The sequence below is a fragment of the Manis pentadactyla genome, chromosome 16, assembly GCF_030020395.1.
Source record: "Manis pentadactyla isolate mManPen7 chromosome 16, mManPen7.hap1, whole genome shotgun sequence".
Classification (NCBI taxonomy): domain Eukaryota; kingdom Metazoa; phylum Chordata; class Mammalia; order Pholidota; family Manidae; genus Manis; species Manis pentadactyla.
The window spans coordinates 3,845,417-3,871,969 of record NC_080034.1 but is presented as its reverse complement, the minus strand read 5'-3'; the positions used below and the strand labels follow the sequence as shown (position 1 = coordinate 3,871,969).

Here is a 26,553-nt window from a genome sequence, read left to right as displayed (position 1 = left end):
GCAGATGTAGATGTAGCCTGGCTGTTGTACTGTATCTTCTGGTCTCTCTTTTAGGAATAGTTGTATTTGTTGTATTTTCAAAAATATATATGGTTTTGGATGGGGATTTCTGATGCTCTACTCACGCCACCATCTTCGCTCCTCCTCCCTTTGTGTGTTTTGATTAGTGCATTTCCTACATTTACATTTAGTGTGATTATTGATAGATATGTACCTATTTCCATTGCAGGCTTTGGATTTGTGGTTACCAAGGGTAGCTTCTTTGCTATCTAACCGTCTAATATTAACTCACTTATTATGCTGTTATAAACACAGTGTGATGATTCTTTATTTCCCTCCCTTCTTTTTCTACGTCCTCCATCACTTTGTGTTAGGTGTTTAATTCTGTACTCTCTTGTGTTTCCCTGAACTCCTTTTGTGGATAGCTGATTTTATTTTTTGCTGTTAGTTACTATTTGGTGTGCCTTCTTTGGTGTGATTTTATTTTCTCTAGTGACATCTATTTAACCTTAGGAGTACTTCCATCAAAGCAGTTCCTTTAAAATACACTGTAGAGGTGGTTTGTGAAAGGTAAATTCTCTCAACTTTTGCTTATCTGGAAATTGTTTAATCCCTCCTTCAAATTTAAGTGATAATCTTGCTGGATACAGTATTCTTGGTTCAAGGCCCTTCTGTTTCATTGCATTGAATATATCATGCCATTCTCTTCTGGTGTGTAAGGTTTCTGTTTAGAAGTGTGATAATAGCCTGATGGGTTTTCCTTTGTAGGTGATCTCTTTGCTCTGATTGGCTGCTTTTACTACCCTGTCCTTGTCTTTGATCTTTGCCATTTTAATTATTATGTGTCTTGGTGTTGTTCTCCTTGGGTTCCCTGTGTTGGGAAATCTGTGGGCTTCCATGGTCTGAGAGACTATTTCCTTCCCCACCTTGGGGAAGTTTTTATCAGTTTTTTCTTCAAATACACTTTCTATCCCATTTTCTCTCTCTTCTTTTGGTACCCCTATAATGTGAATATTGTTCCATTTGCATTGGTCACACAATTCTCTTAAGTATTCTTTCATACCTATAGATCCTTTTATCTCTCTCTCTGCCTCAGCTTCTCTGTATTCCTGTTTTCTATTCCATCAGCAGTCTCTTGCACCTCATCCAGTCTTCTCTTAAGTCCTTCCATTGTTTGTTTCATTTCTGTTGTCTCCCTCCAGAATTCATCCCTTAGCTCTTGCATATTTCTCTGCAACTCCATCAGCCTGGTTATGACTCTTATTTTGAATTCTTTTTTAGGAAGATTGGTCATATTGGTCTCACCAGGCCCTCTCTCTCTGGTGTTTGAGTGATTTTGGACTGAACCAGGTTCTTCCTTTTCATGGCGATAGAAGTTATCGCCAGTGAGTGGCATGTTTGTCAGGTGGGAGGACCAAGCCCCTTCCTGTTTGCTGGTCGCCTTGCCCTTCTCTGCTTCCTGTGCTGGTTAACTGCACACAGCAAGCAGTCTCTGGGTTAATCCCTTGAGCTGCCGTTGGCAGGGCAGCCCTCAGCATAGCCTAAGGCACTGGCGGGGGTTGCAGGCGAGCCACACGTTCTGCGAGAAAGGTGCCCCTTAGTTACTTACGCACTTTGTGCTGTCTTCCTTAAGCCTATGCCAGGTAGCTGCACACAGGGAGCAGTCTCTGGGTCTGGCTCGTTTAACTGTGCACTGGGAGAAGATTCTGTGTGGTTGCTGTGAGTGTGGCTTCTCCCTGGCTGGTCTGCAGCAATGGCGTGTCAGCAGTTCGCTTGCAGTGCCAGCCGGGGGGAATGAATAGCAGGCTGTTAATCACTGTGAGGGGCTTTCGAGCAGTGTTGCCACCGAGGGGGTTAGGGCGCCTGAAGTTCCTTCAGATTCCCAGCCTGCTTTTCTGAGTGTGCCAGGACAATTTTGTCCACCTGTTGAACCCTTGTCCCCTTACGACTTTTAAAGTGCGTGCTTTTCCTTTTGTTCCGGGGAAGCTGGCTATGGGGACCTGTTCAGGGTCTCCATCTCGGATTTACTTTTCCGTTTCTCTAATATCCCGTATACCGTGCAATGTGTGTCTGTGCTCCCAATGCAGAATACTAGGGCTGGTTATTTAGCAGTCCTGGGCTTCCACTCCCTCCCCAGTCAGATTCTTTTCCTCACGCCGGTGAGCTGGGGTTGGGGGAGTGCTCTGGTCCCACCATGTCACAGCTTTATATCTTACCCTTTTCGTGAGATGCTGGGTTCTCACAGATGTAGATGTAGCCTGGCCGTTGTACTGTATCTTCTGGTCTCTCTCTTAGGAATAGTTGCATTTGCTGTATTTTCAAAATATATATGGTTTTGGGGGGATATTTTCGCCACCCTACTCACATTGTCATCTTGAGCAAGTTCCCTCGTGGTTTTAATTTGCATTTGCCTGATGATTAGTGATGTGTCATATCTTTTCATGTGACTGTAGGCCATCTGTACGCCCTCTGTGGAAAAATGTCTGTTTAGATTCTCTGCCCATATTTTAATGGGTTCTTTGTTTTGGGGTATATTTATCCAATATGTATTGGATATCAGTCCCTTATCAGATATATCACTTTCAGATATTCCTTACAGTAAGTTGCCTTTTCATTTTGTTGATGTTGTCCTTCACAGAAACTTTTTAGATCGATGAAGCCCCTCTTGTTTATTCTTTCGTTTGTTTCCCTTGCCTGGGGAGATGTGTTCAGAAAAAATTTACTGTTGCTGATTTTCAAGAGATTCATGCCCATCTTTTCTTTCAAAAGTTTTGTGCTTTCATGCCTTTAGGTATTTAATCCATTTTTTTTAATGTTCAAAAAAATATATTTGTTTATAAAAAATACAATGGGATAAGTTTATGCTGAGAAATGCAGCAATAAATACAGTTGAAGGAAACAGAGCAACTCTACATTGAAACATTGGCACAAACAGGAAGAGCAAATGCACTGCCCAGACCTAACTGTCTGCGGGCTGATTTTATACACGCTCCTTTAGAAACACCATTCTCAAAAGATCTTGTCAGCTTGGGTAAGAATAAGTACACATTTAATCACAAATACACACTGATCATGACTTTATTCAGCGAAACAATACTGTAAAAACATTGCTATGTAAATTTCTAAAATGCAGCATCTTAAATTTAGTTGGCAAAGACCACATTTAATTATAAGCACGAGTTTATTAGTCTTCCGTGTAGAAACCAGATACTAAACTGAAAAAAAAAAAAAACCCCAAAAAACCAAAAACTTTCTGTTGCTTGAAAATACCATTTTAAGTAGAAGATTGTTAAAATGTGTAGATCTTCCATTACTGTACTGGCTGTCTCACAGTACTCCCCTTTCACAGTATTCCTTTTCACTGTGCATGCAAGTTAATGGCTATGCTGTAGGATTTGACTGTTACAGCACTAAAAGGCAACTATTTAGGGAAGAGGCAGGAAAAGGAAGAGGGAATGTATGTAAGGCAATACTTCTTTTAGATACAATAAGCATAAGAGTGTTTGAGGAAGACAAGATAAAAATTACTCAAGGCTAGCTTGTTTCTCAGTGGATAAAAAACAATGGGCTAAATACTGAACTCCTCGTGTGACTAATAATCAATGCTTTGGTCACCGTACTGGTAATCTCTGGGGTAGTCATCTTGGTACTCACCATGATACTCATCGGGGTATTCTGCCTGATAATCACTATCACTGATTTTCAACCCGTTTGTTCCTGTTCCTAGGCTTCCATTGTGAATGACAGGTTCTGTTGGAGCAGCACAGTATTTAGGGTCATATATTTGCTGCCCAAGCCCGTACACACTCATTCCTTTCTGGGAGGTGACTTTGTTGGTACCCATCTGTAGGGAAATTGTAGAGTTGTCCACTGGTTGTAATGTTAGTTTCTGATCGTAGATGTCTCTTCTGGTACCTGGTGCTAACATCCCTGCCTGGCTGGCTCCTTTATTGGTGCCCGTCTGCAGGCTAATCGTGGACTGGTCAAAAGGTTTGTCAGTTTGCATTTTGGGATGATAAAGATGCCTCCTAGTCCCATAGGCTGTCATACCTGCCTGACTGGTACATTTGTCGGTTCCCATCTGCAAACCAATCACACTTTGGCCAGCTTTTAATTTTCATCAAAACGTCTTGTTTGCTTTTCTGCATACTTAACTCCAATGTCAATGGTTATGTTGTTGTTTTAGCCAGACCTGCTAGAGCCACCAGTGTCGTCTGAACCTGGGTGATGTTTCCATTCTCAAAAAGATCATTTGCTTCAAATATATCATGTGGCTTCATACTGTAAGCCTGAATAGCTTTAATAAAGTTGCCAATATTCTCCAACCGAGGCCAGTTTAGTGAAGACTCATTAACCTTCTTCACTGAGCCTGGCTGTAGCTTGTTTATGAGTTCGGAGAGGATTATGCCATCTTTTAAGCCCAGCTGGAAGTTGGTGCCAGTGCTCATGCCTGTCACCTCTTCTATCCAGTTGCGAAGATCTTCTGCCTGATTGTCATACTTGGAAGCAATCTTGTTCTTGAGTTCGGCTGAGAGCCCATAGGATGGGCCCTTGCTGAAGTGGGTCATGGTAGTCCTGGTGGCCGGAAGAGGCTGCGCTTGGATCTGAGGGTTTCTCGCACTCAGCTTCCACGTTCCCAGAACCGAGGAGCAGCTGCAGCGGGAGATGCTCGGAGCTCTCTCTCCTGGGTGGTGCAAGAGACGCCGGGATGTGGTGGTGGAGTGCAGGCGGAGCCTCGGTGGCTCTCCGCATCTGGGTCCAGGGGAGCCTCCTGGTCAGTGCCAGATTCCCCCACCTAATCCATTTTGAATTGAATTTTGTGCATGATGTTAGACAGTGATGTGATACCATTGTCCTGTATGTAGCTGTCTGGTTTTCCCAGCGCCATTTATTGAAGAGACTGTCTTTTCCCCATTGTATATTCTTTCCTCTTTTGTCATATTTTAATTGACCATATACGTGTGGGTTTGTTTATTAGTTATCTGTTCAGTTCCATTGATTCATATATTTGTTCTTGTGTCAGTACCATACTGTTTAATTCACTGCAGCTTTGTAGTATAGCTTTTTACCCCCAGCATTGTTCTTCATTGTCAAGATTTCTTTGGCTCTTCAGGGTCTTCTGAGGTTACATATAAATTTTAGGATTCTTTGCTCTAGTTGAGTGAAAAATGCCATTGGTTTTTTTGATAGGGATTGCGTTGAATCTATAGGTTGCTTTGGATAATATGGCCATTTAACAATATTCATTCATCCTATCCAGGAGCACAGGATAGCTTTCCATTTTATTTGTGTCTTCCTCAATTTCTTTCATCAGTGTCTTAGAATTTTGAGAGTACAGGTCTTTATCTGCCTTGGTTGAATTTTCTTCCCAGTGATTTTATTCTTTTTGAGGCAATCATAAGTGGGATTCTTTCTTAAATCTCTTTCTGTTAGTTCATTTGTATGTGTAAATGCGGCAGGTTTTTGTGCATTGGTTTTGTTTGCTGTGACTTTTTCTGTGACATTTATTAATTCCAGTAGTTTTTTGATGCAGTTTTTAGGGTTTTCTCTATACAGTATCATGTCACCTGCAAATAGGGGAACTTTGACTTCTTCCTTACCAACTTGGATGCCTTTTACTTGTCTGGTTGCCGTGGCTAGGACTTTCAGGACTGTGTTTAATAAAAGTGGTGACAGTGGGCATCCTTGTCTTGTTCCTGACCTTAGAGGAAAAGCTTTCAGCTTTTTTCAATTCAGTGTGATGGCAGCTGTGAGTTTGTCATATATGGCCTTTGTTATGTTGATGTATGTTCCCTCTCTACACACTTTGTTGAGTTTTTAGCATAAAAGTATGTTGGATTTTGTGATCCTTTTTAGTACCTATTGTGATGATGATAGTTTTTATCCTTTCGTTTGTTAATGGGGTGTGTCACATTGATTTGCAGATATTTCAACATCTTTGCATCCCTGGAATAAATCCTACTTGTTCCTTGTTAATGAGTCTTGTTGTGTATTTTTTAATTCAGTTTGCTGCTAGTTTTTTTGAGGATTTTCACAAATGTGTTCCTTCAAGGATGGTGGTGTCTTAGTGTTCCTTTTTTGTACTGTTTTTGTTGGATTTGGTATTGGGGTGATGCCGAAGTAATGAAATGGCGTTAAGTTTTCCTTCCTTTCAAGGTTTAGAAGTAGTTTGAGAAAGGGGAATATTAACTGTACTTTAAATATTTGGTAGAAGTAATTTTGGAACCATCTGGTCCTTGTCTTTGTAAGGAGTGTTTTTTTGATTATCAGTGCAGTTCATTACTGTCAGTCTGTCAGTGGAGATTTTCTATTTCTTCTGGTTCCGTTTTGGAATATTGAGCATTTCTAGGAGCTTACCTTTTCTCCTATGTTTCCCAATTTGATGGCATGATGTTTTTTATAACAGCCTCTTGCAGTCCTTGGTGTTTCTGTGGTGTCAGTTGTCACTTCTCTTTCATTTCTGACTTGAGTTGTCTGTGTTCATTTACATATACATGGCCGTCTTTTTGCCTTGTCTCCATTTGTTGATGGTGGTGAACTCTAAATAAGACAATGGAAGAATAAAGTCTAAAGGCCCTGTTTTCTGTATGGAAGTGCTTTTATTTCTTTGGCCAGGTTCGAGTTTCTGTAATTTGTTGGGTCCATTTGTGAACTCTCTGTTCTATTTCATCTATTTGTGTGTATTCATTTATTTATTTATTTTATTAATCAGGAGAAAGAAGTGCAATTTATAGTGTGGCTTGACATTTAAATCATAAGTTTCATCTAAACACACCTGCCCAATAGAAGGGTGAATGACCTGTGGAAACCTCTGGTAGGTTTTTCTTCTAGACATCAACATCAAGGCAGCTGGGTTTTTTAAATGGAGGGTGTCAAGCACACATTTGGTTTTGACTGGTAAAGCAAATGATTAGAACTAGTTGAGTTTTAGGTGTTTGAAAATATTCAGGGTAATGACAGGTTTACAGATCAAGATAATACTGTAGAATGGAAATACAGTTTGTTCACTTAATCTAGTGCAGTTTTATAACTAATATGTAAGTCGCTTGCCTCCTGAAATTGGAGTAACATGCTTGGCAAGTCTGTTACCCACTTGCAGCCAGGAGGATCCTTGTTGTTGGAGCACAGATAACAAACAGGGCAACTAGAAAGACGTGTTCTGTTATTTTTTTCCTGAAGTTTGGTAGATTGATGATTTTTTAATAGCAAGGCAAAATCTAATTTCTCAGTCATCTTCTGGATCCATTAGGATGAAATTGCTGCTTTGGGCAATTACCATGAAGTCTCAATCAAGGGCTGTCAAGTTCTGTTTCTTCAGTGGTTTCTATCAGGGCAGAGAAGGTGTCAGTGCTTTTGTGGTTGGAGACTTGTTGTTTTGGGTCACTCTGATGTCAGGGTTCTTGTTCACGAAGCCGAAGAATGAGCTTCATAAACACTCAAGGTAGGAGAGCAAGGTAGAGGCTTTTATTTAGAGATAAAGTGAACGGACAGAGCTCCTGGCTCACACAAGGAGGGGAAAAGAGAGTCCCTGTGTGTATTAATTTTAAATATTATGCTCCTTTAGTTATTGTAGCTGTGCAATTAAGCTTGAAATTTTAATGTTTGAGTTCAACTTTTTCTTTATTATTGATAGATGAACAGGTATTCAATTGAGTTGTCAATTCCTGCAATATAGTGTGGTAAGGTTATTGTTAGGATTACTTGGGGTCTCTAAGTCAATTTGAGGAAAATGGACATCTTAGTAATGGAATTTTGATCATGGACAGTATATCTCAGTTGTTTTGTTTTTTCTTTCATTGTTCTCAGAAATGTTTCACATGTTTTTCCCCAGAGATCTACAAGTATTTTGTTGCATTTATATTTGAGCATTTGTATTTTTGCATTTTTTATTTTTGGTGGATATAAATGATACTGTTTCTTACATATTCCAATCATATGTTAATGGTTGACTGAAAATCAGAAACTTTTATGTTCACTTTGAACTTAAGTTTATGGTATATGTGTAAAATCCCGTCTGGGCACAGAACAATGGGCTCCATTTCTGTTTGAACTTAACCATATATTTTCACTGAATAATCCATATATTGAATTTGAGCCCTTTGCCAGGACTTCAAAGAAGGGGCCCAACCATCAGTGACTATGTTTGAGCTATGGGATGCCTGAACCTGCCTTTTGTGGCATGCATTGAGCACGTGTGCTCCTCCTGTGCACTCTGGTACCTTTGCTAGAGTGAAGACTTGAGCTTTTGTATCTGCAGGACCCAGGAGTCTGGGCTGAAACTTTGGGATGACTTGGAGCCCAATCCACCAGGAGGAAAATGCTTCCCGTGTGGGGTCCTGACACCTGCAGAGGGGGCTTTGCCATGATTTCTTCTGGATGTTTCTGCAAGGAGTAAGTACAGAACCTGCCATTTTCTATCATATTCCTAAATGCTTTCTTTATTAAATTCTCATATAGTATTGTAACTTTTTTTTTTAACGTGTGTTGTATAAAAATTTCTTAGAAAGGTAAATAGGGCTGGTGTTATCTATACAATAACACTGTTATGAAAGACCAGAATTAGATTATATAATAGCTCCAGGGTCTGAGGCATAGTGTGTGCCCAGAAGGAATAATATTTTGTGAATTTAAAATGCTTTATGGAAGCAGATCAAGTGAGGAATGAGCCAGCTCTTAGAGCTTTGTGCTCTTCTGTGAATCATCTTTAAAGATCTGACCCTGTAATAATTAATGTGCAATGTTCCTCATTCACTGAGGGTTTCTAATGATTTAACTTTATATTATTCTGTATCGTTTAGATTCAGGATTGTTTCTGTAGAGAAATCCCGATTCAGCATCATATTCACAGTCATAAAATTCATATCAAGAAATGGGACCAGCCAGTCTTCCCTGCAACCGGAGGCAAAGAGAAAAAAGTCACACCCTAGTAAGTCCCTTCACTCACCTGTATTGTTACTTTTCCAACATTAAAGTAATTGAGATCCACTGAAAAGTGGAAGTTTAAGTACATTAAAATTCAGAATATTATTTTGAGTTCTATTTTATTGATGCCAAACCAGAATTTAGTACACTTTTATGGTCCTAGCTTTCAAAAAGCTAACTTATCAATATGTTTATATCCCCTGTAGCTTGTCATTTTCAAACGGGATTATCATTGTGCTTGATGATTTCTCCTGAATTAGTGTTGAACATAATTTTTAAAAATTATCTTCATCCACTAATATGTTCTTTAGTAGACCTCTGTGTGAATGAATGTATTTGTTAAAACATACATAAATGAACCAAGGGAACATCTAAGTGTTTTGATACACGATTAGAGTGAGCAAGTTTCATGAATCAGGTTTAGAAGATCAAAATATGATGTCTTTTCTCTTCATGCCACCTACTGCATGCTGCTTAAAACCATTTAAGGTGAATTTATTACCAAATGAAACAAACCTGTTTCCACTAAGCCAATATACAGCAAAGCCAAACACTGACATGAGCAGTGAAACCAAACCCTGACATTGGGATGTGGTGAAAGAAGGTGGGTGTTCCCCAAGCAAGGAGAATGGATAGCTAAAACTTAAAGCCCTGCACTCACTATTGGCTTATAAGCAAGGGCTTTTAAAGGTTATAGGAAAGGGTTGCAGGATGTGCGATGAGCTTGTGGCATTGTTCTGATGGGTCCATGGTGAGGTGACAGGGGACTGTTTCAGGAGTGTTAGCTGTCAGCCTTCTGACTCCACTGAGGCTGGAGTCCATGTGCTCATTGTCAGGAGGTGGCATGTCTGGTGGGGCCTAAATTCCTGCAAAACAAGTCAAGGATACACGAGTCAATAGTCTGTCTGTGGCCTTGAGGGGGAAATCAGAGTCCTGGGCCATTTTAGTTTGCTATTTACCTTGGTTTGCAAACTCCCATTTTTAAAAATCTTAATTTACACATTCTGATTCCCATACTGTGGGTCATAATTGATGGACCCAGTCTTCTGTATCAGTGAGATGTCTGAGGGCCTTTATCAGACAGGGAATGCCTGTGCAGTTACAAAACATCTTTAGGACTGAAATCACCGTAAAGCTTAAGAGCCAAAACATTGGCTGCTTTTTCTAAATGAGATGCATTTATGGAAAACAGATTTTCTCAGGTTCCAAGTAGAAAATCTGAAGGTACTTTACTTTTGTGTATCTTGGTTTCTGAGATGACAGTGAGATGTTTCTAATCTTCCTTTTTTATGTGCTTCCTTCTTGTAATAATGGAAAATTCAAGTTTCTCTATAGCATGCTCATTCCTTTACTTTTTTGGTCAATTCTGAGCTTCAGAAAAAAATATACATAAACCTTGCTTTAGCTTTACATTCCTCTAATATACTTTCACCTAATATTCTTTGTTGGTAAGCTACACGACAGGCATTCTAATAAGCATGAGGAATTACATATTGTCCTGGTTTTTCACTAGAGCTGTTTTTTAACCATTTGCTTATGATTCATATGATCATCTCATCATGATCAATTGCATTAAATTTGAGAGTCTGTCTGTGCCAGCGTGCTTTTGAGTTTAGCACTGTGTATTTTATGTGTTACAACTCCTGAGGAAGTTTTCTTAATTACTTAAGGAGTCTAAAATTTTCTGGACTATTAACGGGGGTTTTGTTTTAGTTTCTCATAACTATGTATAGAATCTTTATTTTACAAGGGTGTCTGTATATAAAACCTATTAGCATGCTGTAGGTTTTACTTCTTAATTGTTTTCATGGAGGAAGCCCTACACAGATTCACACACAGGGGAAGTAGGTGTACATTCAGGGGATTGTCTGCTTGAATTGTGGACAGTATCTGACTGTGGAAATCAGATGCTTTTTACCAATGCTTCTATGAATTCTCAAAATGGTTAATTTCCTATGACACTGGAATAATTGAAATTCTCTTAAATATTTAAAGAGTGTATGTATTATATCTCACAATGTAATATTTCAAGTTTACATATTTGTACTAAAGCCAAAAATATTTTCAATTTACTGTTTTTAATTTTCAAATTCATAAAGTATATCCATGTGCCTTATTGAAGTTTTACATTCATACAACATACTTCCAAATTTATATACTCTCATTGTTTATTTAAAAACGAGTGAACTAATAATTATGATGTTTGATTAAATTGTCAGTTTTCAGGAGAGTCTTAAAATTGTCAGGAGACACCTAAAATTTATTTCCAGTCAGTCAAAATATCATTCCACGGTGCTAATTTGCATACAATTTAATAATGATTTTGTATCAAGATTTGGATTCAGCGTAGTATATATTCTCCTTTGATATTCCATATATTAACTTTTGAGTCATGTTAACCTGTGTCAAAATGCACCAATTACATGTAGTCCCGTACGGCAGCACAAAGGGGATAGTCTCTTCATCACATAGTCCACATACCTCTGCACCGTAAATTCCCCGCGAGGTCATGTCGCTCCTTCCTGCCGCTTACCCGGTAATTTGTCATAAGAGAATCCCACCTCAAGAGAGCCAGAGTGGTGATTCTCTCTGTCTAGTCCCCTCTCTTCATGTTGCTGGGTCATACCTGTAGGGACAGACTCAGAGCAGCACCACACAAGAAGCAAAATGACAGCTAAGACCCCAGCTTCCGTCCTCCGCCAGCCTCGTGGAGAGGACAGGGTGCAGTGGTTCAGGGGCGCCATGGGCCTTAATAGGAGGAGTGGTGGTAAGGGGGAATGCCCTTGTCCCTGTCCTGTGCCCTGTGGCAAGGGTTAGAGAGTTTTCATAGTAGCCAGGTGAGGAAAGGCATCATGATAGAAAAAGGGGTTTAGAGTTCTCAGTGTTTCCCCAGGCTCCACAAATTATCCATCACACTGGAGGTACAGTAACATTAATACATTACTCATGTACTGCCTTCTAAATGTTCAGTTTCTTACAGGGTTGACCAGCTTTAGCTTTACAACTTGGTTCATCTGGGGTAAATCAAGCTCTTCATCTGTAACATATTTTGCAGTCAGACTGCCTTAATGGCATAGTATGAACACAGTCATTTAGAAGAGTGTTTTCAGATAATTTCAGACTTACAGAAAACCTGCAATATCCCTGATATTCCTTCATTCAGATTTTCCAGTGGTCAGTGCACCACTACATTTGCTCCATCATAGAAAATTGTCCACTGTATTTTTCCAATTAGAGGCACAATTTACCACAGAAGTACGACATGACCCACATTAGGAAATCAAATAATTCTTACCTGCAGACCAGCTTTAAATATCAGCAAGTGCATCAACTATGAGAAAAATATGTCTGCATTCTGGTCCATAGACTATCTGTCATTTTCATGACCTCAGATGGGTTAGAGTCCAAAGTTCTCCAACATCATTATGTGCAGGCTCAAGAGTCCTTGTCTTCTTGGCCTTAGAGGGGAAGCTTTCAATGTTTCACTGCTGAGTATAAGGTTAACTATAGGTTTGTTGTATATGGACATTATCATGCTGAGGTTGTTCCTTCTCTGCTCTGTTTCTTGTGGGTTTTTATGATAAAAGTATATTGTATTTTGTAGCATGCTTATTCTGACTCTACTGAGATAAGATTTTTTTCATTTACTTCTAATCTCATCTGATTTGCATATTGAACCACTTGCCTCCTTGGGATAAGTGTCAGCTGGTCATGTGGGAAATCCCTTTAATGTGACCTTGAATTTGGTTTACTAATACTTGTAGAAAATGCTCATCTATTTTATATTTTTTTTTATTAAAGGTATCATTGATACATAATCTTATGAATGTTTCACATGAGCAACAGTGTGGTTACTACATTCCCCCTTATTGTCAAGTCCACAACACATACCCCATTACAGGTACTGTGCATCAGCATAGTAAGAATCTTGCATCTATTTTCAATAATATTGGTCTGCAGTTGTGTTTTTTTCATGGCATCCTAATCTGGATTGATAGCAGGGTAATGGTGGCCTCATAGAGTGAGCTTGGAAGTGTTCTGCACTCTCCAATTTTTTGGAAGATTTTGAGAAAGATTGACATTAATTCTTTAAGAGTTTGGTAGAATTCTCCAGTGAAGCTCTCCGATTACCGGAATCTCTTGTACAGCAAGTGTTCTCTGTCTTTTTTTTCATTCATTTATTCTTTCATCAAATACTTTATTTTATTTTGGTATCATTAATATACAATCACATGAGCAACATTGTGCTTACTAGATTCCCCCCATTATCACGTCCCCACCACATACCCCATTATAGTCACTGTCCATCAGTGTAGTAAGATGCTATAGAGTCACTACTTCTCTTCTCTGTGCTGTATGGTCTTTTGTCTCCAGAGAAGATCATAGCCTTTCACTGCTGCTTCTCAGCACAGGCCTGTCATTCGTACTGGGTCAGTGGGTTCTCCAACTGTGTTTTGTATATGGAAGATGCTTCTGATGATTCTGCAAAGTTGCAGTCTTCCGGCTGGGGAGCCGCAACCCGGGGACGGGCGGCGCGGGAGCAGCCGGGTGTGAGCCCTCCCCACAAGCCCAGCCCGGTGTCTGCATCACCGCCGAGTTTGAAGCATCCAGTGAAAACGCAGGACGCCCGAGTTCACGCAGCAGGCCCGGCCTGGGCGGAGCAAGGATGCTGGGAGTGCCGCGCCGGGGGCGGGTTGAACCTCGCGTCTCGCGAGGCCCGCTGATCCCCGGGGGCGGAGTACGCATTCCCACGGCCGGCCGTGCAGCCGCGCAGGGAGGCACCACCGCGTCGAGGGCAGCTGCGGGGACAGACGCAGGATGCGCGCGCCCCCCGGCGACTCCGCCTCCCCGGCCCGCTGCTCAGGGCGGCCCACGGGCCGGCTAGCTCGACGCAAGCCAGCCGCCCTCCGGCCAAGTCGGTGGCAGAACCCCTCCGTGGTCCTGGGGGCGTGCCAGGCACACCCCCGGGGCGCGCGTGCTGGGACACGGCTGCCAGCGCCTCGGCCCTCCCCAGGAGCCGGGCCCCCAACAACACATTCAAAATGCCTCGGACAGAACATGGTGCTTGGACTGTGGGGTGTAACTGTCATCCGTGATGGGAGCAAGAGCAGTGCTTGTGTCCATGGCACCCATTGTGTGAGGTCATCATATGTCATCATTCCGAGCCTGGTGCCACAGCATAAAGGGCAGTCAGGACTGCTGGCTCTGGTTGCAGAAGTGCCCAGAGCGGTTCAGGCTGAATCCTGCTTTAAGGTTCTTTTAAGGAAAAAGGAACACTAAAAAAATCTTATTAACCTTCACACCAAAGGAATTCTCTCTCAAAAAAGAAGTATAAGGTAATTTAAAAATTGTTTTAGAAAGGTTATTTTGAAAGGATGCTTTTCTGTGTCCGGACATACTACTTGGGACTCTAAATAAGGACAGGTAACAGTGTATTTGTTTTGGTTTCCTTGTGGAGGACAACCAGCTCTTGATTATTACCTATGCACTAAGCAGGCTTATTCCTGTAGTACACTAGCTTTATGCTGGTGTATGTGTGTCCGTAAACCCTTTTTTCCTTCTCTTTCACGATAGTATTTATAGAAATGAATGTGTTACTGCTTAAGATTTAAATTAGTAGCTGTAAAAGGAGAATTATAATGGTATAAAAGGCTTGATCTGTCACCATCTCTATCTTCTTAGTCATCTTTTTTCTCTGTTTCTTTTAAATCTTAAGAAAGATTATTTTCAGGAACCATTTACTATCTTAGTCTTGGAGATTAAGAAAAAAGAATAAACTCCTTTTTATGCATAATTTCTGAATGAAAAAAGCATAGGAATCAAATGATATAAATTATATTTGCTTTTTCTAAGGAAAGTTTATTGAGAAAAATACTTCTTTTTTTCCTCACCCACAATTGATTTGACTGTTCAGTGAATTAAACTTTAATACAAGCTTCAGCTTTTCCTAACAATCCATTTCTCATTTTATGAAAAAGCCCGATACATGAATCGCCCTTAGAAAGTATTTATTTATAAATGCCTAAAGCAAAAATGTAAATGATGTCATTTTTCAGGTGAATTTTGGACACCAAGATTATCTGTTCCTTTTTTGTCACAGGTATATTTTCCTAGCTGAATAAAATATAACTATGTAAAAATTATAACTGGATTTAAAAAAGCTTAATTGATTGAACCCTTGAAATTCAATCAAAAGCTCCCCATGCTGGTGAACATAAAACTGTTTTGCCGGATTCCTCCTTAGTGTTTTAGGGTGTAAAAATGCAGTTAGTACAACTGCTGTTCCTACTGACTTCATTTGAAATCTCAGCCAAAATTCTCTCCTCAGGATTACTATTTAAAATGGGAATTACTGAAAAGGTTTAGTATAGATATTTTTTTGACATGTAGACACTGAGTATGTGCATTGGTTTTTTCCATAACCCTGCCATAACATCATCTTGACTATGCTTTCATCCTGAATATCATGATCAGTATCAAGTATAAAAATGTCTTTGTAATAGCAGTGAAGTACATGTAGTGGCTAAGACTGCAGGTTTTAGAGAGAGACAGTCCTGGGTTCAAATCACACGTTGCTGTTCCTTATTGCCAGTGCACCTCAGGAAATGATTTAACCTCAGTGGGCCTGTAGTTCCCTCAATGGTAATATAGGGACCGTGAAACCCACCTTACTAGGTCAAATGATTATGAAGATTAAAGTGAACAACACATTCAAAATGCCTCGGACAGAGCATGGTGCTTGGACTGTGGGGTGTAACTGTCATCCGTGATGGGAGCAAGAGCAGTGCTTGTGTCCATGGCACCCATTGTGTGAGGTCATCATATGTCATCATTCCGAGCCTGGTGCCACAGCATAAAGGGCAGTCAGGACTGCTGGCTCTGGCTGCAGAAGTGTCCAGAGCGGTTCAGGCTGAATCCTGCTTTAAGGTTCTTTTAAGGAAAAAGGAACACTAAAAAATTCTTATTAACCTTCACACCAAAGGAATTCTCTCTCAGAAGTATAAGGTAATTTAAAAATTGTTTTAGAAAGGTTATTTTGAAAGAATGTTTTTCCTATGTCTGGACATACTACTTGGGACTCTAAATAAGGTCACGTAACAGTGTATTTGTTTTGGTTTCCTTGTGGAGGACAACCAGCTCTTGATTATTACCTATGCACTAAGCAGGCTTATTCCTGTAGTACACTAGTGTTATGCTGGTGTATGTGTTTCCACGAGGAGACTTATAGTGGGAAATCTGAAATATCACAAAAGTAGGCAAAATAATGTACATCATGTACCTATCATCAGCTTTAGAAATTATTGTATGAACAATATTGTTTTACATATATTCCCATCTACTACTTGAAGCAAATTTTAGACATCGTACTTCATCTATAAATGTATCTAAAAGATAAGAATTCTTGTTTTCTACAAAAGTATCACAATACCATTATCATACTTTAAAATGATAATTTCTTGATATCAAATATCAGACATTGTTCAAAATTTTCATTGTTTAAATTCTTAACTCTCAGAATTTCCTAAACAGTTTGTCTATTTGAATTAAAATCTAGGTAAGATCCAAACATTAGGCATGTTTGATACATCCTTTAAGGCCCCTTTAATCTTCTCGCAGTGTTTTCACTTCTTGAAATTTATTTGTTGAATAAACTGGGTAATTTGTAGAATTTCCTACAGACTGCATTTTGCTGTGTAGTTTATAAAGCCAGGGAACTGTTTGTCACCTTTTTTATATAGACCTTCTTACTTTGTTCTTTAGATTTCTACCCTTTTTCATGGCTTCCCTTAATATTAATTTCACCCAGATTTTACTTTTATAAAAATATTTAAATTATTAGCCTTCATAGAATAGCTTGCATCAAGCCCCACCCTTTGGAATGGTCCGCTGAGTCCTAGGCAGGTGTGAGAATCTCAAGCTGATCCCATTGCCTCTCATCACTCTCATTCACTTACAGTATATAAAATGATATAGATGCTGTTAATTATAGACTGTTTGGCAATTTATATTCAGAGTGGAGAGAGTTCGAGTTAGTTAGATTTCAGGGTTGTGCCAAATCTACTTATTAGATTTATTTAATATTTTATTGTTAAAATGATAAAAAATACATGTTCCATTTGTATCTGACATGTTCTGACAATCTAGGTCAGTCGGTTCAGTAAATGTGCTATTGAAATGTGGCATGAGGTCCTTAAATTTTAAGTTTAAATGTCTGCTGAATAAAGATCCTTGATGTTGTCATACAGTTTTTATGTGTTAGGTAGAACCGCATGAAATTGCCTATTTTGTAAGTAAAAAATGATTACATATTTACAATTTTATATAGTTCGACCTAATGGGCAACTATAGAACTTCAGAAAAGGAACTTGCAATACTTGTAACATGTTCTAAATCTTCCCTGAAATTATATATTAAAAGCTTTTTATTTTTTAGGAGAGAGAAATCAGAAGTCAACAAGCTGTTCTGAAGCATCAGGTCTGTAGACATAAAGTTAAACAATTGTTGAAATGTACATTTTATGATTTTTCTTAAATCTTAATTTGGGGAGCATCTTGAAAATATTTTCTTAAAAATTTCCATTATGATTCCCCCTTAAGTTTTCCCTTCATCTTACAGTTATTGTCTTGCTTTCGTATTGGTGTCTTTTGGGTGGTTAAAAATTGGTTTCATGACTATGTGATTTCTGTTTCATAATGTTGTGCCAACTCTTTCTACTGGGAGGTGGAGAGGCATAGACTAGATATGGTATGGATATGTTTATTTTTGTACATCTAACACCACATTGTGATTTGGTTGTGATATGGTTGTCATAGCAATGCATAAAGTGTAGCACTGGCTGCTGTCATATTACATACTGCTGCATGGCTTTACATCACAGTGCATTGCATACATCTGCTTGTCTGTCTATAAGTATGATCTGTCCCCAAGATTTTTAATTGAATTGTGTAAGCCTTATTGAAGGCCACTGTCCGAAAATTTGTGTTACTGATGTTAAAATGAAAGTTGGATAACTGTACAAATCAGGTACAATTGTGACCCATATTCTCCCATCTTTCCTGATGCAAAACTGCCATTGAATACGGTGTGAATTTTCAGTTAGGTTGATGAGAGAATATGAAATAGATTCGTGTTTTATAGGTAAATTTTAGAAGTGATATTAGAAATATCCCTTTGGGGATACGAAAAAGAATTGATTAGACGTTACAACTTTGATTTTTGAAGTTTGAAATAAAATGAGATGATCAAACTCTAAGCTACTGGTAGTGCTTATCTTATTTTCATACTGTGCCTTTTAGATGCCCTTATGGCCAATGGTGCAGCTTTTATGGCTTTAAGTAGTGCATGAAGTGGCAGACATCAGTAAATAGGAGTATCCCGTTTCATTGGTATTGGTGTATGAACCACATCTAAGCAAAGAGCAGAGAAAAGGAACAACGGAGGAAAACGATTCGGGTCACCTGTCAAAAGAACCCAGTTGTACCTCTGTTAAGGAACCAAAATGAGAGGAGGCTGAGTACGTGACTTTTTGCCAGTATTATTTCTGTTCCCCTGTCCTATATGTTATAACATCCCATTGTATTTATTTAGAAAGTTTCCACTGTTCTACAGGTGACTTTTTGACCGTTTGTGTAAATAGGAATTTTCCTATATAATGTCAACTCTGTACTATAAGTAAATGTATTCTTTCATCTATTTTATGAATTGATTTGCATTGTCTTTACTTGAAAGACAATGAAAGCTACACTTTTACTAAAGATGGATAACTGTGAAGCATGGATGTTGATTTGAAACATTTTCTCTAGGATGATCCTTGCCGACATGGTAACTCGCCTCAGCGAAGAGTTGAGGAAAGGAAAAACAGAGAAAAACACTTATGACTTGTCCAAACTACCAACTTGTGGTTCCGTTAAGACACCGAAAAGAGAGGAGGCTGAGTACGTGACTTTTTGCTGGTATTATTTCTGTTCCCCTGTCCTATATGTTCATAACATCCCATTGTATTTGTTTAGAAAGGTTCCACCATATTACAGGTGACTTTTTGACCGTTTTTGTGAGTGGAAATTTTCCTTTGTAATGTCAACTCTGTACTATAAGTAAATGTAGTCTTTCATCTTCTTTATGAATTAATTTGCATTGTCTTTACTTGAAAGAGAATGAAAGCTAAACTTTTACTAAAGATGGATAACTCTGAAGCATGGATGTTGATTTGAAACATTATTTTCTCTAGGATGATCCTCACTGATATGCATACTCGCCTCAGCGAAGCGTTGAGAAAAAAGAAAACAGAGGAAAACACTTGTGACTGGGCCAAACTACCAACTTTTAGTTCCGTTAAGACAACGAAACGAGAACACTCTAAGGACCTGACTCTTTGCGGGTATTATTTCTGTTCCCCTGTCCTATATGTTCATAACATGCCCTTGTATTTGTTTAGAAACCTTCCACCATACTAAAGATGACTTTTTGACCGTTTGTGTAAATAGGAATTTTCCTATGTAATGTCAACTCTGTACTATAAGTAAATGTATTCTTTCATGTGTTTTTATGAATTAATTTGCATTGGAAGAGAATGAAAGCTAAACTTTTACTAAAAATAGATAACCCTAAAGCATGGATATTGATTTCAAACATTATTTTCTCTAGTAAGAACCTTAATGAAATAGAAACTCATCTCAGCAAAGAGCAGAGAAAAAGAAAAAGGGAGGAAAACACTTCTGGTAACTCGTCAGAACCAAGTTTTACTTGTGTTAAGAAAGCAAAACGAGATGACTGTAAGGACCTGTGCAGGTATTATTTCTCTTCTCCTGTCCTATATGTTCATAACATCCCACTGTATCTGTTTAGAAACCTTCCACTATATATATTAAAGGTGACTTTTTGACAGTTTGCATAAATAAGAATTTTCCTATATAATGTCAACTCTGTACTATAAGTAAATGTATTCTTTCATCTTTTTTTATGAATTAATTTGCATTGTGTTTACTTGAAAGAGAATAAAAGCTTACTAAAGATAGATAACTCTAAAGCATGGATATTGATTTCAAATATTATTTTCTCTAGTATGATCCTTACCGAAATAGAAAATCATGAGGATGCATGGCCTTTTCGTCTTCCTGTAAACTTGAACTTTGTTCCTGGTTATACCAAAGTTATTAAGAAGCCTATGGATTTTTCCACAATTAGAGAGAAATTAATTAGTGGACAGTAAGTACATCATTTCTGTTCAGTGTTTATTGAATGTTATGTGCTCAGTACTCTTATAGTGAGCCAAGAATACATCAATTACAAGCCCTGCCTTTAGAGACAGGATATATATGTGTGGTTAAGGTAGTATGATACGGAAGACAAGTCAATTAAAATTATATCAGTAATTAGAAATAGTGTAATAAAGCTGTTTTGACTTTGGAAGGCCACCAAACCTAGCCTGGGAGTTAAGGAAAAGTATCAGGGAAGCCTCCCAAAGTGACTAAGTGACATGTAAGCTGGAGCTTATATTGTGCATCATTGGGATATCAATATCATTTCATGTGCATTAAACAAAAATTGATTTCATAATATTTTTAGATTATTATAAGATGGATCATTGTTAATTTTAAGTAATGAAAGCCTTACAAAGAATCATAGATTACAAAAAAGGCCTGTGTTAAAAGTAGAAGAAAATTATTTGCTCCTCTCTACCATATGGTCTTTGTGATCCTATCGAAGGGTAAAGTGGCTTCCTGGTCACAGTTAATGATTTTTGTTAAAACGACTTCAGACTCCTGCCAGGGAGTGACCACTGTCAGTGGGCTTTAGTTGGTTCTGGATACTGGACTCCTGTGGAACCACAGGAAGGAATGAGGCTGTTTGTTTACAGAACAAACCCACATAAAGCATTTCACGTGAGAATGGCCAGGAGCCGTGGAGCTGCATGGGCCCTCTACTCCATTCTCCCCGCTCCCTTTATTCCTATATACTGCTTTTGGTTAATGTAGCTTGTGCCCATAACTGCAGGCAAATTCACCAGTAATTCTGGAGAAAAAAGGAACTTTACATGAAAAAGAACCATAAAATATATTTTGATTACATTCTTACTGTGTTTTTTAAAAGCATTATTTAACAGTGTATTAATTGATCCCTCCTGGATATTCCTTGGGAGAAAATGACCCTGTTCTATAATTTATATTCAATTTAGAAGTGTTGATTAGAACTTAACTCATTAGTGACCAACATTCTTACATGTATCAAAGGATTTAAGAAGTTGACAAAATGACTAATTTATTTGTTTGTAGGCTGAAATGCCAGTCTTTCAAAAGATTTTATTTACCTTTTAAAAAATTAAAATTCAGAAAACATTTAAGACTGTTAAAATATTGGTTCTAATATGAACCAAACAGCAGAAGCTGGTGTCTAGATAGGAACTAGTTCTTTTGCTCAGATGTTTAGGTGGGTAGCACAGGGCTAGGACAGACTTACACAGGAAGACTTTACCAGTGTTTAAATTAACTCTTGACTTTATCTTCTGCAATTCTCCTGTCCCTGGGTGGAGGATGAACTTCAGCCTCAAAATCCCCAAAACACACAGGTTCAAACATTAAAATAGAGCTTAGACATTACCAAAAATCGGAGCTCCCTTTTGAGAATGAGTACTGGTGAATGGAGGAGGAACATAGCAGAGGGAGGCAGGCGGAGGGGAGCAGTTCTGTACGATCCTGTTCATGACGCCAGCTGTGTTGGAGTCAAAATTCAGTGGATTCAAAGTCCTCTAACTTCAAATTGTTTGATTAAGCCCAAACTAATGAGCTGGAAACAAAACTCACAACAATATTTCAAATATTTAAATCAGAAATTTATAGAACAGAGGGGAGGAGGTGCCTAGTTTAATGAGTGTGGGTTCCGTCAGCTGCCCTGTCCTGTGAAGGGATGGCAGAGATGTGAGCACCGCACTCACCGCACCTAGAGTCTCACCGAGAATTCTTTCCTGGATTCCAGTCTCCCTGACATTAATCATTAATCTTTTCTTGTAGTAAGGAAGAGTCTAAAGAGCGAAATATTTCTCAGAGTAATATTAAAATATTTTATAAAAACTATTCTCATACGTTGTATGATTCTATTTTTATGAAATACCCAGAATAGGTAAATCCATAGAGACAGAAAAACAGATTAGTTGTTTCCGGAGACTGGGATAGGGAGGAATGGAGAGTAACTGTTTAATGGGTTGGGTATGAGGTTTCACTTTAGGGTAATGACAATGTTTTGAAACTAAATAGAGGTGGTGGTAGTAGAATGTGTGGAATATACCAAGTGCCACTGAATTATCTACCTTAAAATGGCCAATTTTATGTTATGTGAATGTCAACTGAATAAAAATAATAATTCCCAGAAGAATAGGAAAATGGGTGAGGTTACATAAGTACTGACTTAAATGAGAGAGTGAAAAAGACTATACAAGGTATTTGATGAAAGAAATAGTTCCACTTTTACCAGGTCTCAGAGCTCCCGTGTGTACTTCATAGGTATTTCTAAAAGGTAAATTAGTGTTCAGCTTATCGTCATATATTAGAATTAATTTAAATTTGGATATCCAAAAGCCCTCCTTCAAAATATATTGATTTGGCTTGAGTTGGCTTGAAACAAGGCAGTCTTTTTTTACCAAAAAGCTTAGGCAGGTGCATTCACCAATCTGTCTTCTCTGTGCTCTTACAGAGAAAGAGAATCAGGTTTATCGCACCAAAAAAGCACAGACGCCACAGTGCTTCCAATGGAAGGGCAGATCCTCATAGTGTTTCTCTGTGAAGGGATAATATGCTGTTTTGTTGTTGGGATCATCATAATCCATTGCTTGAGAAAAGAGCATGGTTGAAAAGAGAAGAGAAAGAAAGAGGAAATGGGGAAGATTTAACACAGAGTGGCATGTCCTGGGATGTATGTGAAGGGTCCAGGGCAGCTGTAATGTGTATCGTGCATAGGAGGCATTGACATTATTTCTAATGAAACTAAGTTGTTTTGAATGTGGGTCATAGGGTACTACAAGTGCTACAATTGGTCAGAAAAGTTAAACTAGTCAAGTGGAATGAGTTCTGGGCTGGGATTGTGATTCAAGTCAAACCGGAAATTGGATGGGGGGAGAAATGCTAGTTAGTTGAAATATATCTTGATCTTCTGAGAAATCTGTTTTTTCCATTTAACCTGTCTATATCCTTTATAGTCCAGAACACATGGAAGTTTTAAAATGCTCCATTTGTAAGAGGATATAAGGTGTTTTATTTCTGCTTAAATGCAATTATCTTTTTTTCTCTTACCATTTCAGTTTTACTTTTTATTTACCTTTTATTATCATTTCATTTGTTTACAAAACAAAGCCACCCTACAAAAGAACCTCTAAATCATGTGTTTTCTTTCAGGTATCCAAACCTGGAAGCCTTTGCTGTCGATGTCAGGCTTGTTTTTGACAACTGTGAAGCATTTAATCAAGACGATTCTGATACAGGCAGAGCAGGCCACAGTATGAGGAGGTATTTTGAGAAAAAGTGGACAGATACTCTCAAAGTGAGCCAAAGCTACAATAATCTCTTTTTTCCTTTTCAATAAGGGCGAATAAGACCAGCAATGTCAACTATATTTTACATAAATGTGCAAGGCACACACATAATGACTTTTTATCTTAGTAAAAGTATCACACACAAAAACAGTATCAGAAGAATGATACCATTTTTAAAGGCTTCACTCCTACAACAACCAAGGCCCTTGGTTATTGGTTTGTGTGATTTATCAGCTAATTTAGGTAGAACAGGGAAGCACACCCAAAGAATTTTCAAAGGTAAGGGTGTTACAGAGTAACAGCAATTAAAATATATCAAATCGCACTGAATATTCAACACCAGAGCTTTAATGTGGGAGATGGTTCTCCTTTCCCTCTCAATAAATATCTACTTTTCCTTTTTTTATTTTGTAAGTTTATTTTTTAGTGAATGTATTTAATTTTATGAATTATTCATGATTAAGCCACATTCAGAATCTTCGTTTTCTGTGAAAAGGAGAAACTAGAAAATTGCTTTAAATCTTGAAAATACAAGGAATGTTTTAGGAGGAATGTCTCCGAGCAGGATGGACCCCTTGTGGCCAGGCCTTTCCTCAGGTGTCCGGTCCTCCTAGTGCTGAGTGGCCCTGGACCTGCCCTGGTGGTGGCCCCACAGTGGGTGGGCGTGGATTCTCGGGGCAGGAGTGCACCGACCCAGGGCACCAGGAGCCAGGCTGGCTGTTTCCCGCCCCCTCCCAGTCTGCTCCCTGGGATGTCCATGGGGCAACTAGCCCTGTAACTGTGCCCCTCATGCCTGTTGAGCCCCCCAGACCAGACAGGTCTTTGGGGTTGCCAGTGGGTTGAGGTCTCCACACCTCTCTGGGGCCTTGTCTCACTGTGGCTGCAGGAGTTCTGGGGTTGGCCGAGGTCAACCACTCCTGCCCAACTGCCACCTGCTTCTCTGCTCCCTCCACTTAGGCCCATCAGCTCCCACCTTCACCCCACCCAGTCCCCTTTCCCTCCCCTCTCTCTGCCCTCCCCTCCCCCTTCCCTCCCTTCACCCTCCGTTCCCCCTGTGCCCATGGTGGTCCTGTGCTCATGGGGGTCCTGCCCATGGGCCTCTGTTCTCATGGGGGCCCCTCTGCTCATGGAGCCCTGTGCTCACGGGCTGTGTTTTCATGGGGGGCTCATGTGCCTCAGCTCATTTGGGGAGTGAGGCTTTGTCTTTTGGTCAGGTTTTAATTCCCCTGGTTGCCTGACCTGGGGTTAGGGAGGCATGTGTCCCACTCCAGTCCCCATCTGAAGCCCCACATCCCTGCATTGTCCCTCTGTCCCAGGTCTGAGGCCTTGATTTGGGGAGCAGCTCTGGTGCGGTGAACAGTGGGAAGAGCTCTGGGCCCTTGGTACACCTCTGTGCAAGTTGGGGCCATTGCAGGCTCATCAGAGCCTGGTGGGGGCCAGCTGGTGTGCAGAGCCGTGGGGTCACCCATGTCAAGCAGCTGGTTCATGTCGGGGTTTTTAGCATCTCTTCCAGGTCGGGTCCCCTCCAACTCAGCCAACCCCCTCTCCTGCATTTGCCTTGATTTGGGGGCTGGATCACACATGACGGTGGGCTCCTGGCAAAGACACTCTCTCCGGGTACACCTTCCACGTGTCCTGCTCTCCCCACTCCAGGTGCTGGCGTTTAGCAAAATCCACAGCCCTTTCCTCTGAAAGCCTTAGAGCTTCTGCCCCAAACAGTAAAGCCACGTTACAGTAAGGTTTGTTTCCACATTTACTAGGAAGAAAAAGTACAGTGTGAACTTGGCCATAAAGAAAGAGTATTTTTAATTGTAGTAAAAAGCATAGAACACAAAATGTACCCTCCCAACAGTATTTAAGCACATTTTAGGACCATTGACTGTATCCCACTGTTGGGGAACAGATCTCCAGAACATTGTCATCTAGTAGAGCTGAACTCTGTCCCTATGGAACGGCTCCCCACTTCCCTCCCCAGACCCTGGCAACTAGCCCCTGCTTTTGTTTCTGTGATTTTGATGATGGCAGGTATCCCCTATGAATGGAATCATACAGGACTTGTCCCTCTGTGTCTGGCTTGCTACACTCAGCATCATGTCCTCATGTTGTGACATGTAATGGGATTTCTTTCTTTAAGGTTGAACAGTGTTCCACTGTGTGTTTGTACCATGTTTCCTTTGCCCATTTGCCAGCAGACACTTGTGTTGCTTCCACCGCTTGGCCACCACTGTGAATAATGCTGCAGTGAACATGGCTGTGCAGATGTCTCTGAGATACCGCTTCCAGTTCTTTTGGACATGTACCCAGAAGTCTCATTGCTGGGTGATGATGGTAATTGTATGTTCAGTGTTTTGAGGAATCACCGTACTGTCTTCTACAGCAGCTGCACCATTTTACATTCCTGCCAACAGTGCACACGGCCTCCAGTTTCTCCACCTACATTTGTCTTTTGGTTTTTGATAGTGATTGTCCTACTGGGAGAAAGACGGCATCTCACTGTGGTTTTGGTTTGCTTTTCTGTCATGATGACAGGTGTCAGCACCTTTTCATACGTCTGTTGGCCAACTGTGCTTCTCATTGGAGAAATGTCTCTTCTGGTCCTTTGTCCACATTACAGGTAGGCTGCCTGGGATCCCCACATCTCCTGCGGATCTCCTTCCCACTGAGCGGCTTGTTTCCACTGTGCAGAGCTTCTCAGTACGCTGTGGCCTCCTTTGTCTAGTGTTGCTGTTGTTAACTTGTGCTTAAATGTCCTTTTGATCACCTGAGATAAAGGCAGGGATGACTGCACCAAGTTCATCACATTCATCCCAAAGGAATCGACACCATTAGTTAGGTAAGAATGCCTTATCAAGCATGAACATAACAATGTTTGCTGAGAATTTTTGTTGATGTTTATTTTGACATAATGATAGCCTTTTAGAAGGGCAACAATAGGTTACTGACAGATCTTATGCATCATCCATTCACAGTCCCCAAGTCTCAGCATTTTATGTTATCTTTATGCTGCTTCAGAGCACAGAGGAGGGCATGCTGTTTCCCTGGCTATGTTTTCATGTCTGCAATAACATTATGTAAACCAGATGGCTTCTAACAGCAGGGATTTATCTTCT

The 26,553-nt window shown here is 39.8% G+C and overlaps 1 protein-coding gene and 1 pseudogene across 4 annotated transcripts in view; one reads left to right on the top strand and one right to left on the bottom strand.

Annotated features, from left to right (window-relative positions):
- LOC118935207 (bromodomain adjacent to zinc finger domain protein 2B-like) overlaps positions 1-23,846 on the top strand; it is a 33,511-nt gene extending 9,665 nt beyond the window's left edge. The window contains exons 2-9 of one of the 4 annotated variants that reach the window (XM_057493777.1): positions 8,258-8,391; positions 8,799-8,926; positions 17,356-17,397; positions 18,726-18,857; positions 19,151-19,300; positions 19,567-19,710; positions 19,984-20,127; positions 23,307-23,846. In XM_057493777.1, the coding sequence (XP_057349760.1) occupies positions 18,727-18,857; positions 19,151-19,300; positions 19,567-19,710; positions 19,984-20,127; positions 23,307-23,493 (756 nt within the window). In that variant the 5' untranslated portion in view covers positions 8,258-8,391; positions 8,799-8,926; positions 17,356-17,397; position 18,726 and the 3' untranslated portion in view covers positions 23,494-23,846. Of the gene's footprint in view, positions 1-6,779; positions 6,815-8,257; positions 8,392-8,798; positions 8,927-17,355; positions 17,398-17,675; positions 18,437-18,725; positions 18,858-19,150; positions 19,301-19,566; positions 19,711-19,983; positions 20,128-23,306 lie in introns of those variants that run through there. The other 3 variants (XM_057493778.1, XM_057493776.1, XM_057493779.1) reach the window with 3 other exon arrangements.
- Positions 3,540-4,724, bottom strand: LOC130681216 (calponin-3-like; annotated as a pseudogene).
- Positions 23,847-26,553: the final 2,707 nt, after the last annotated feature.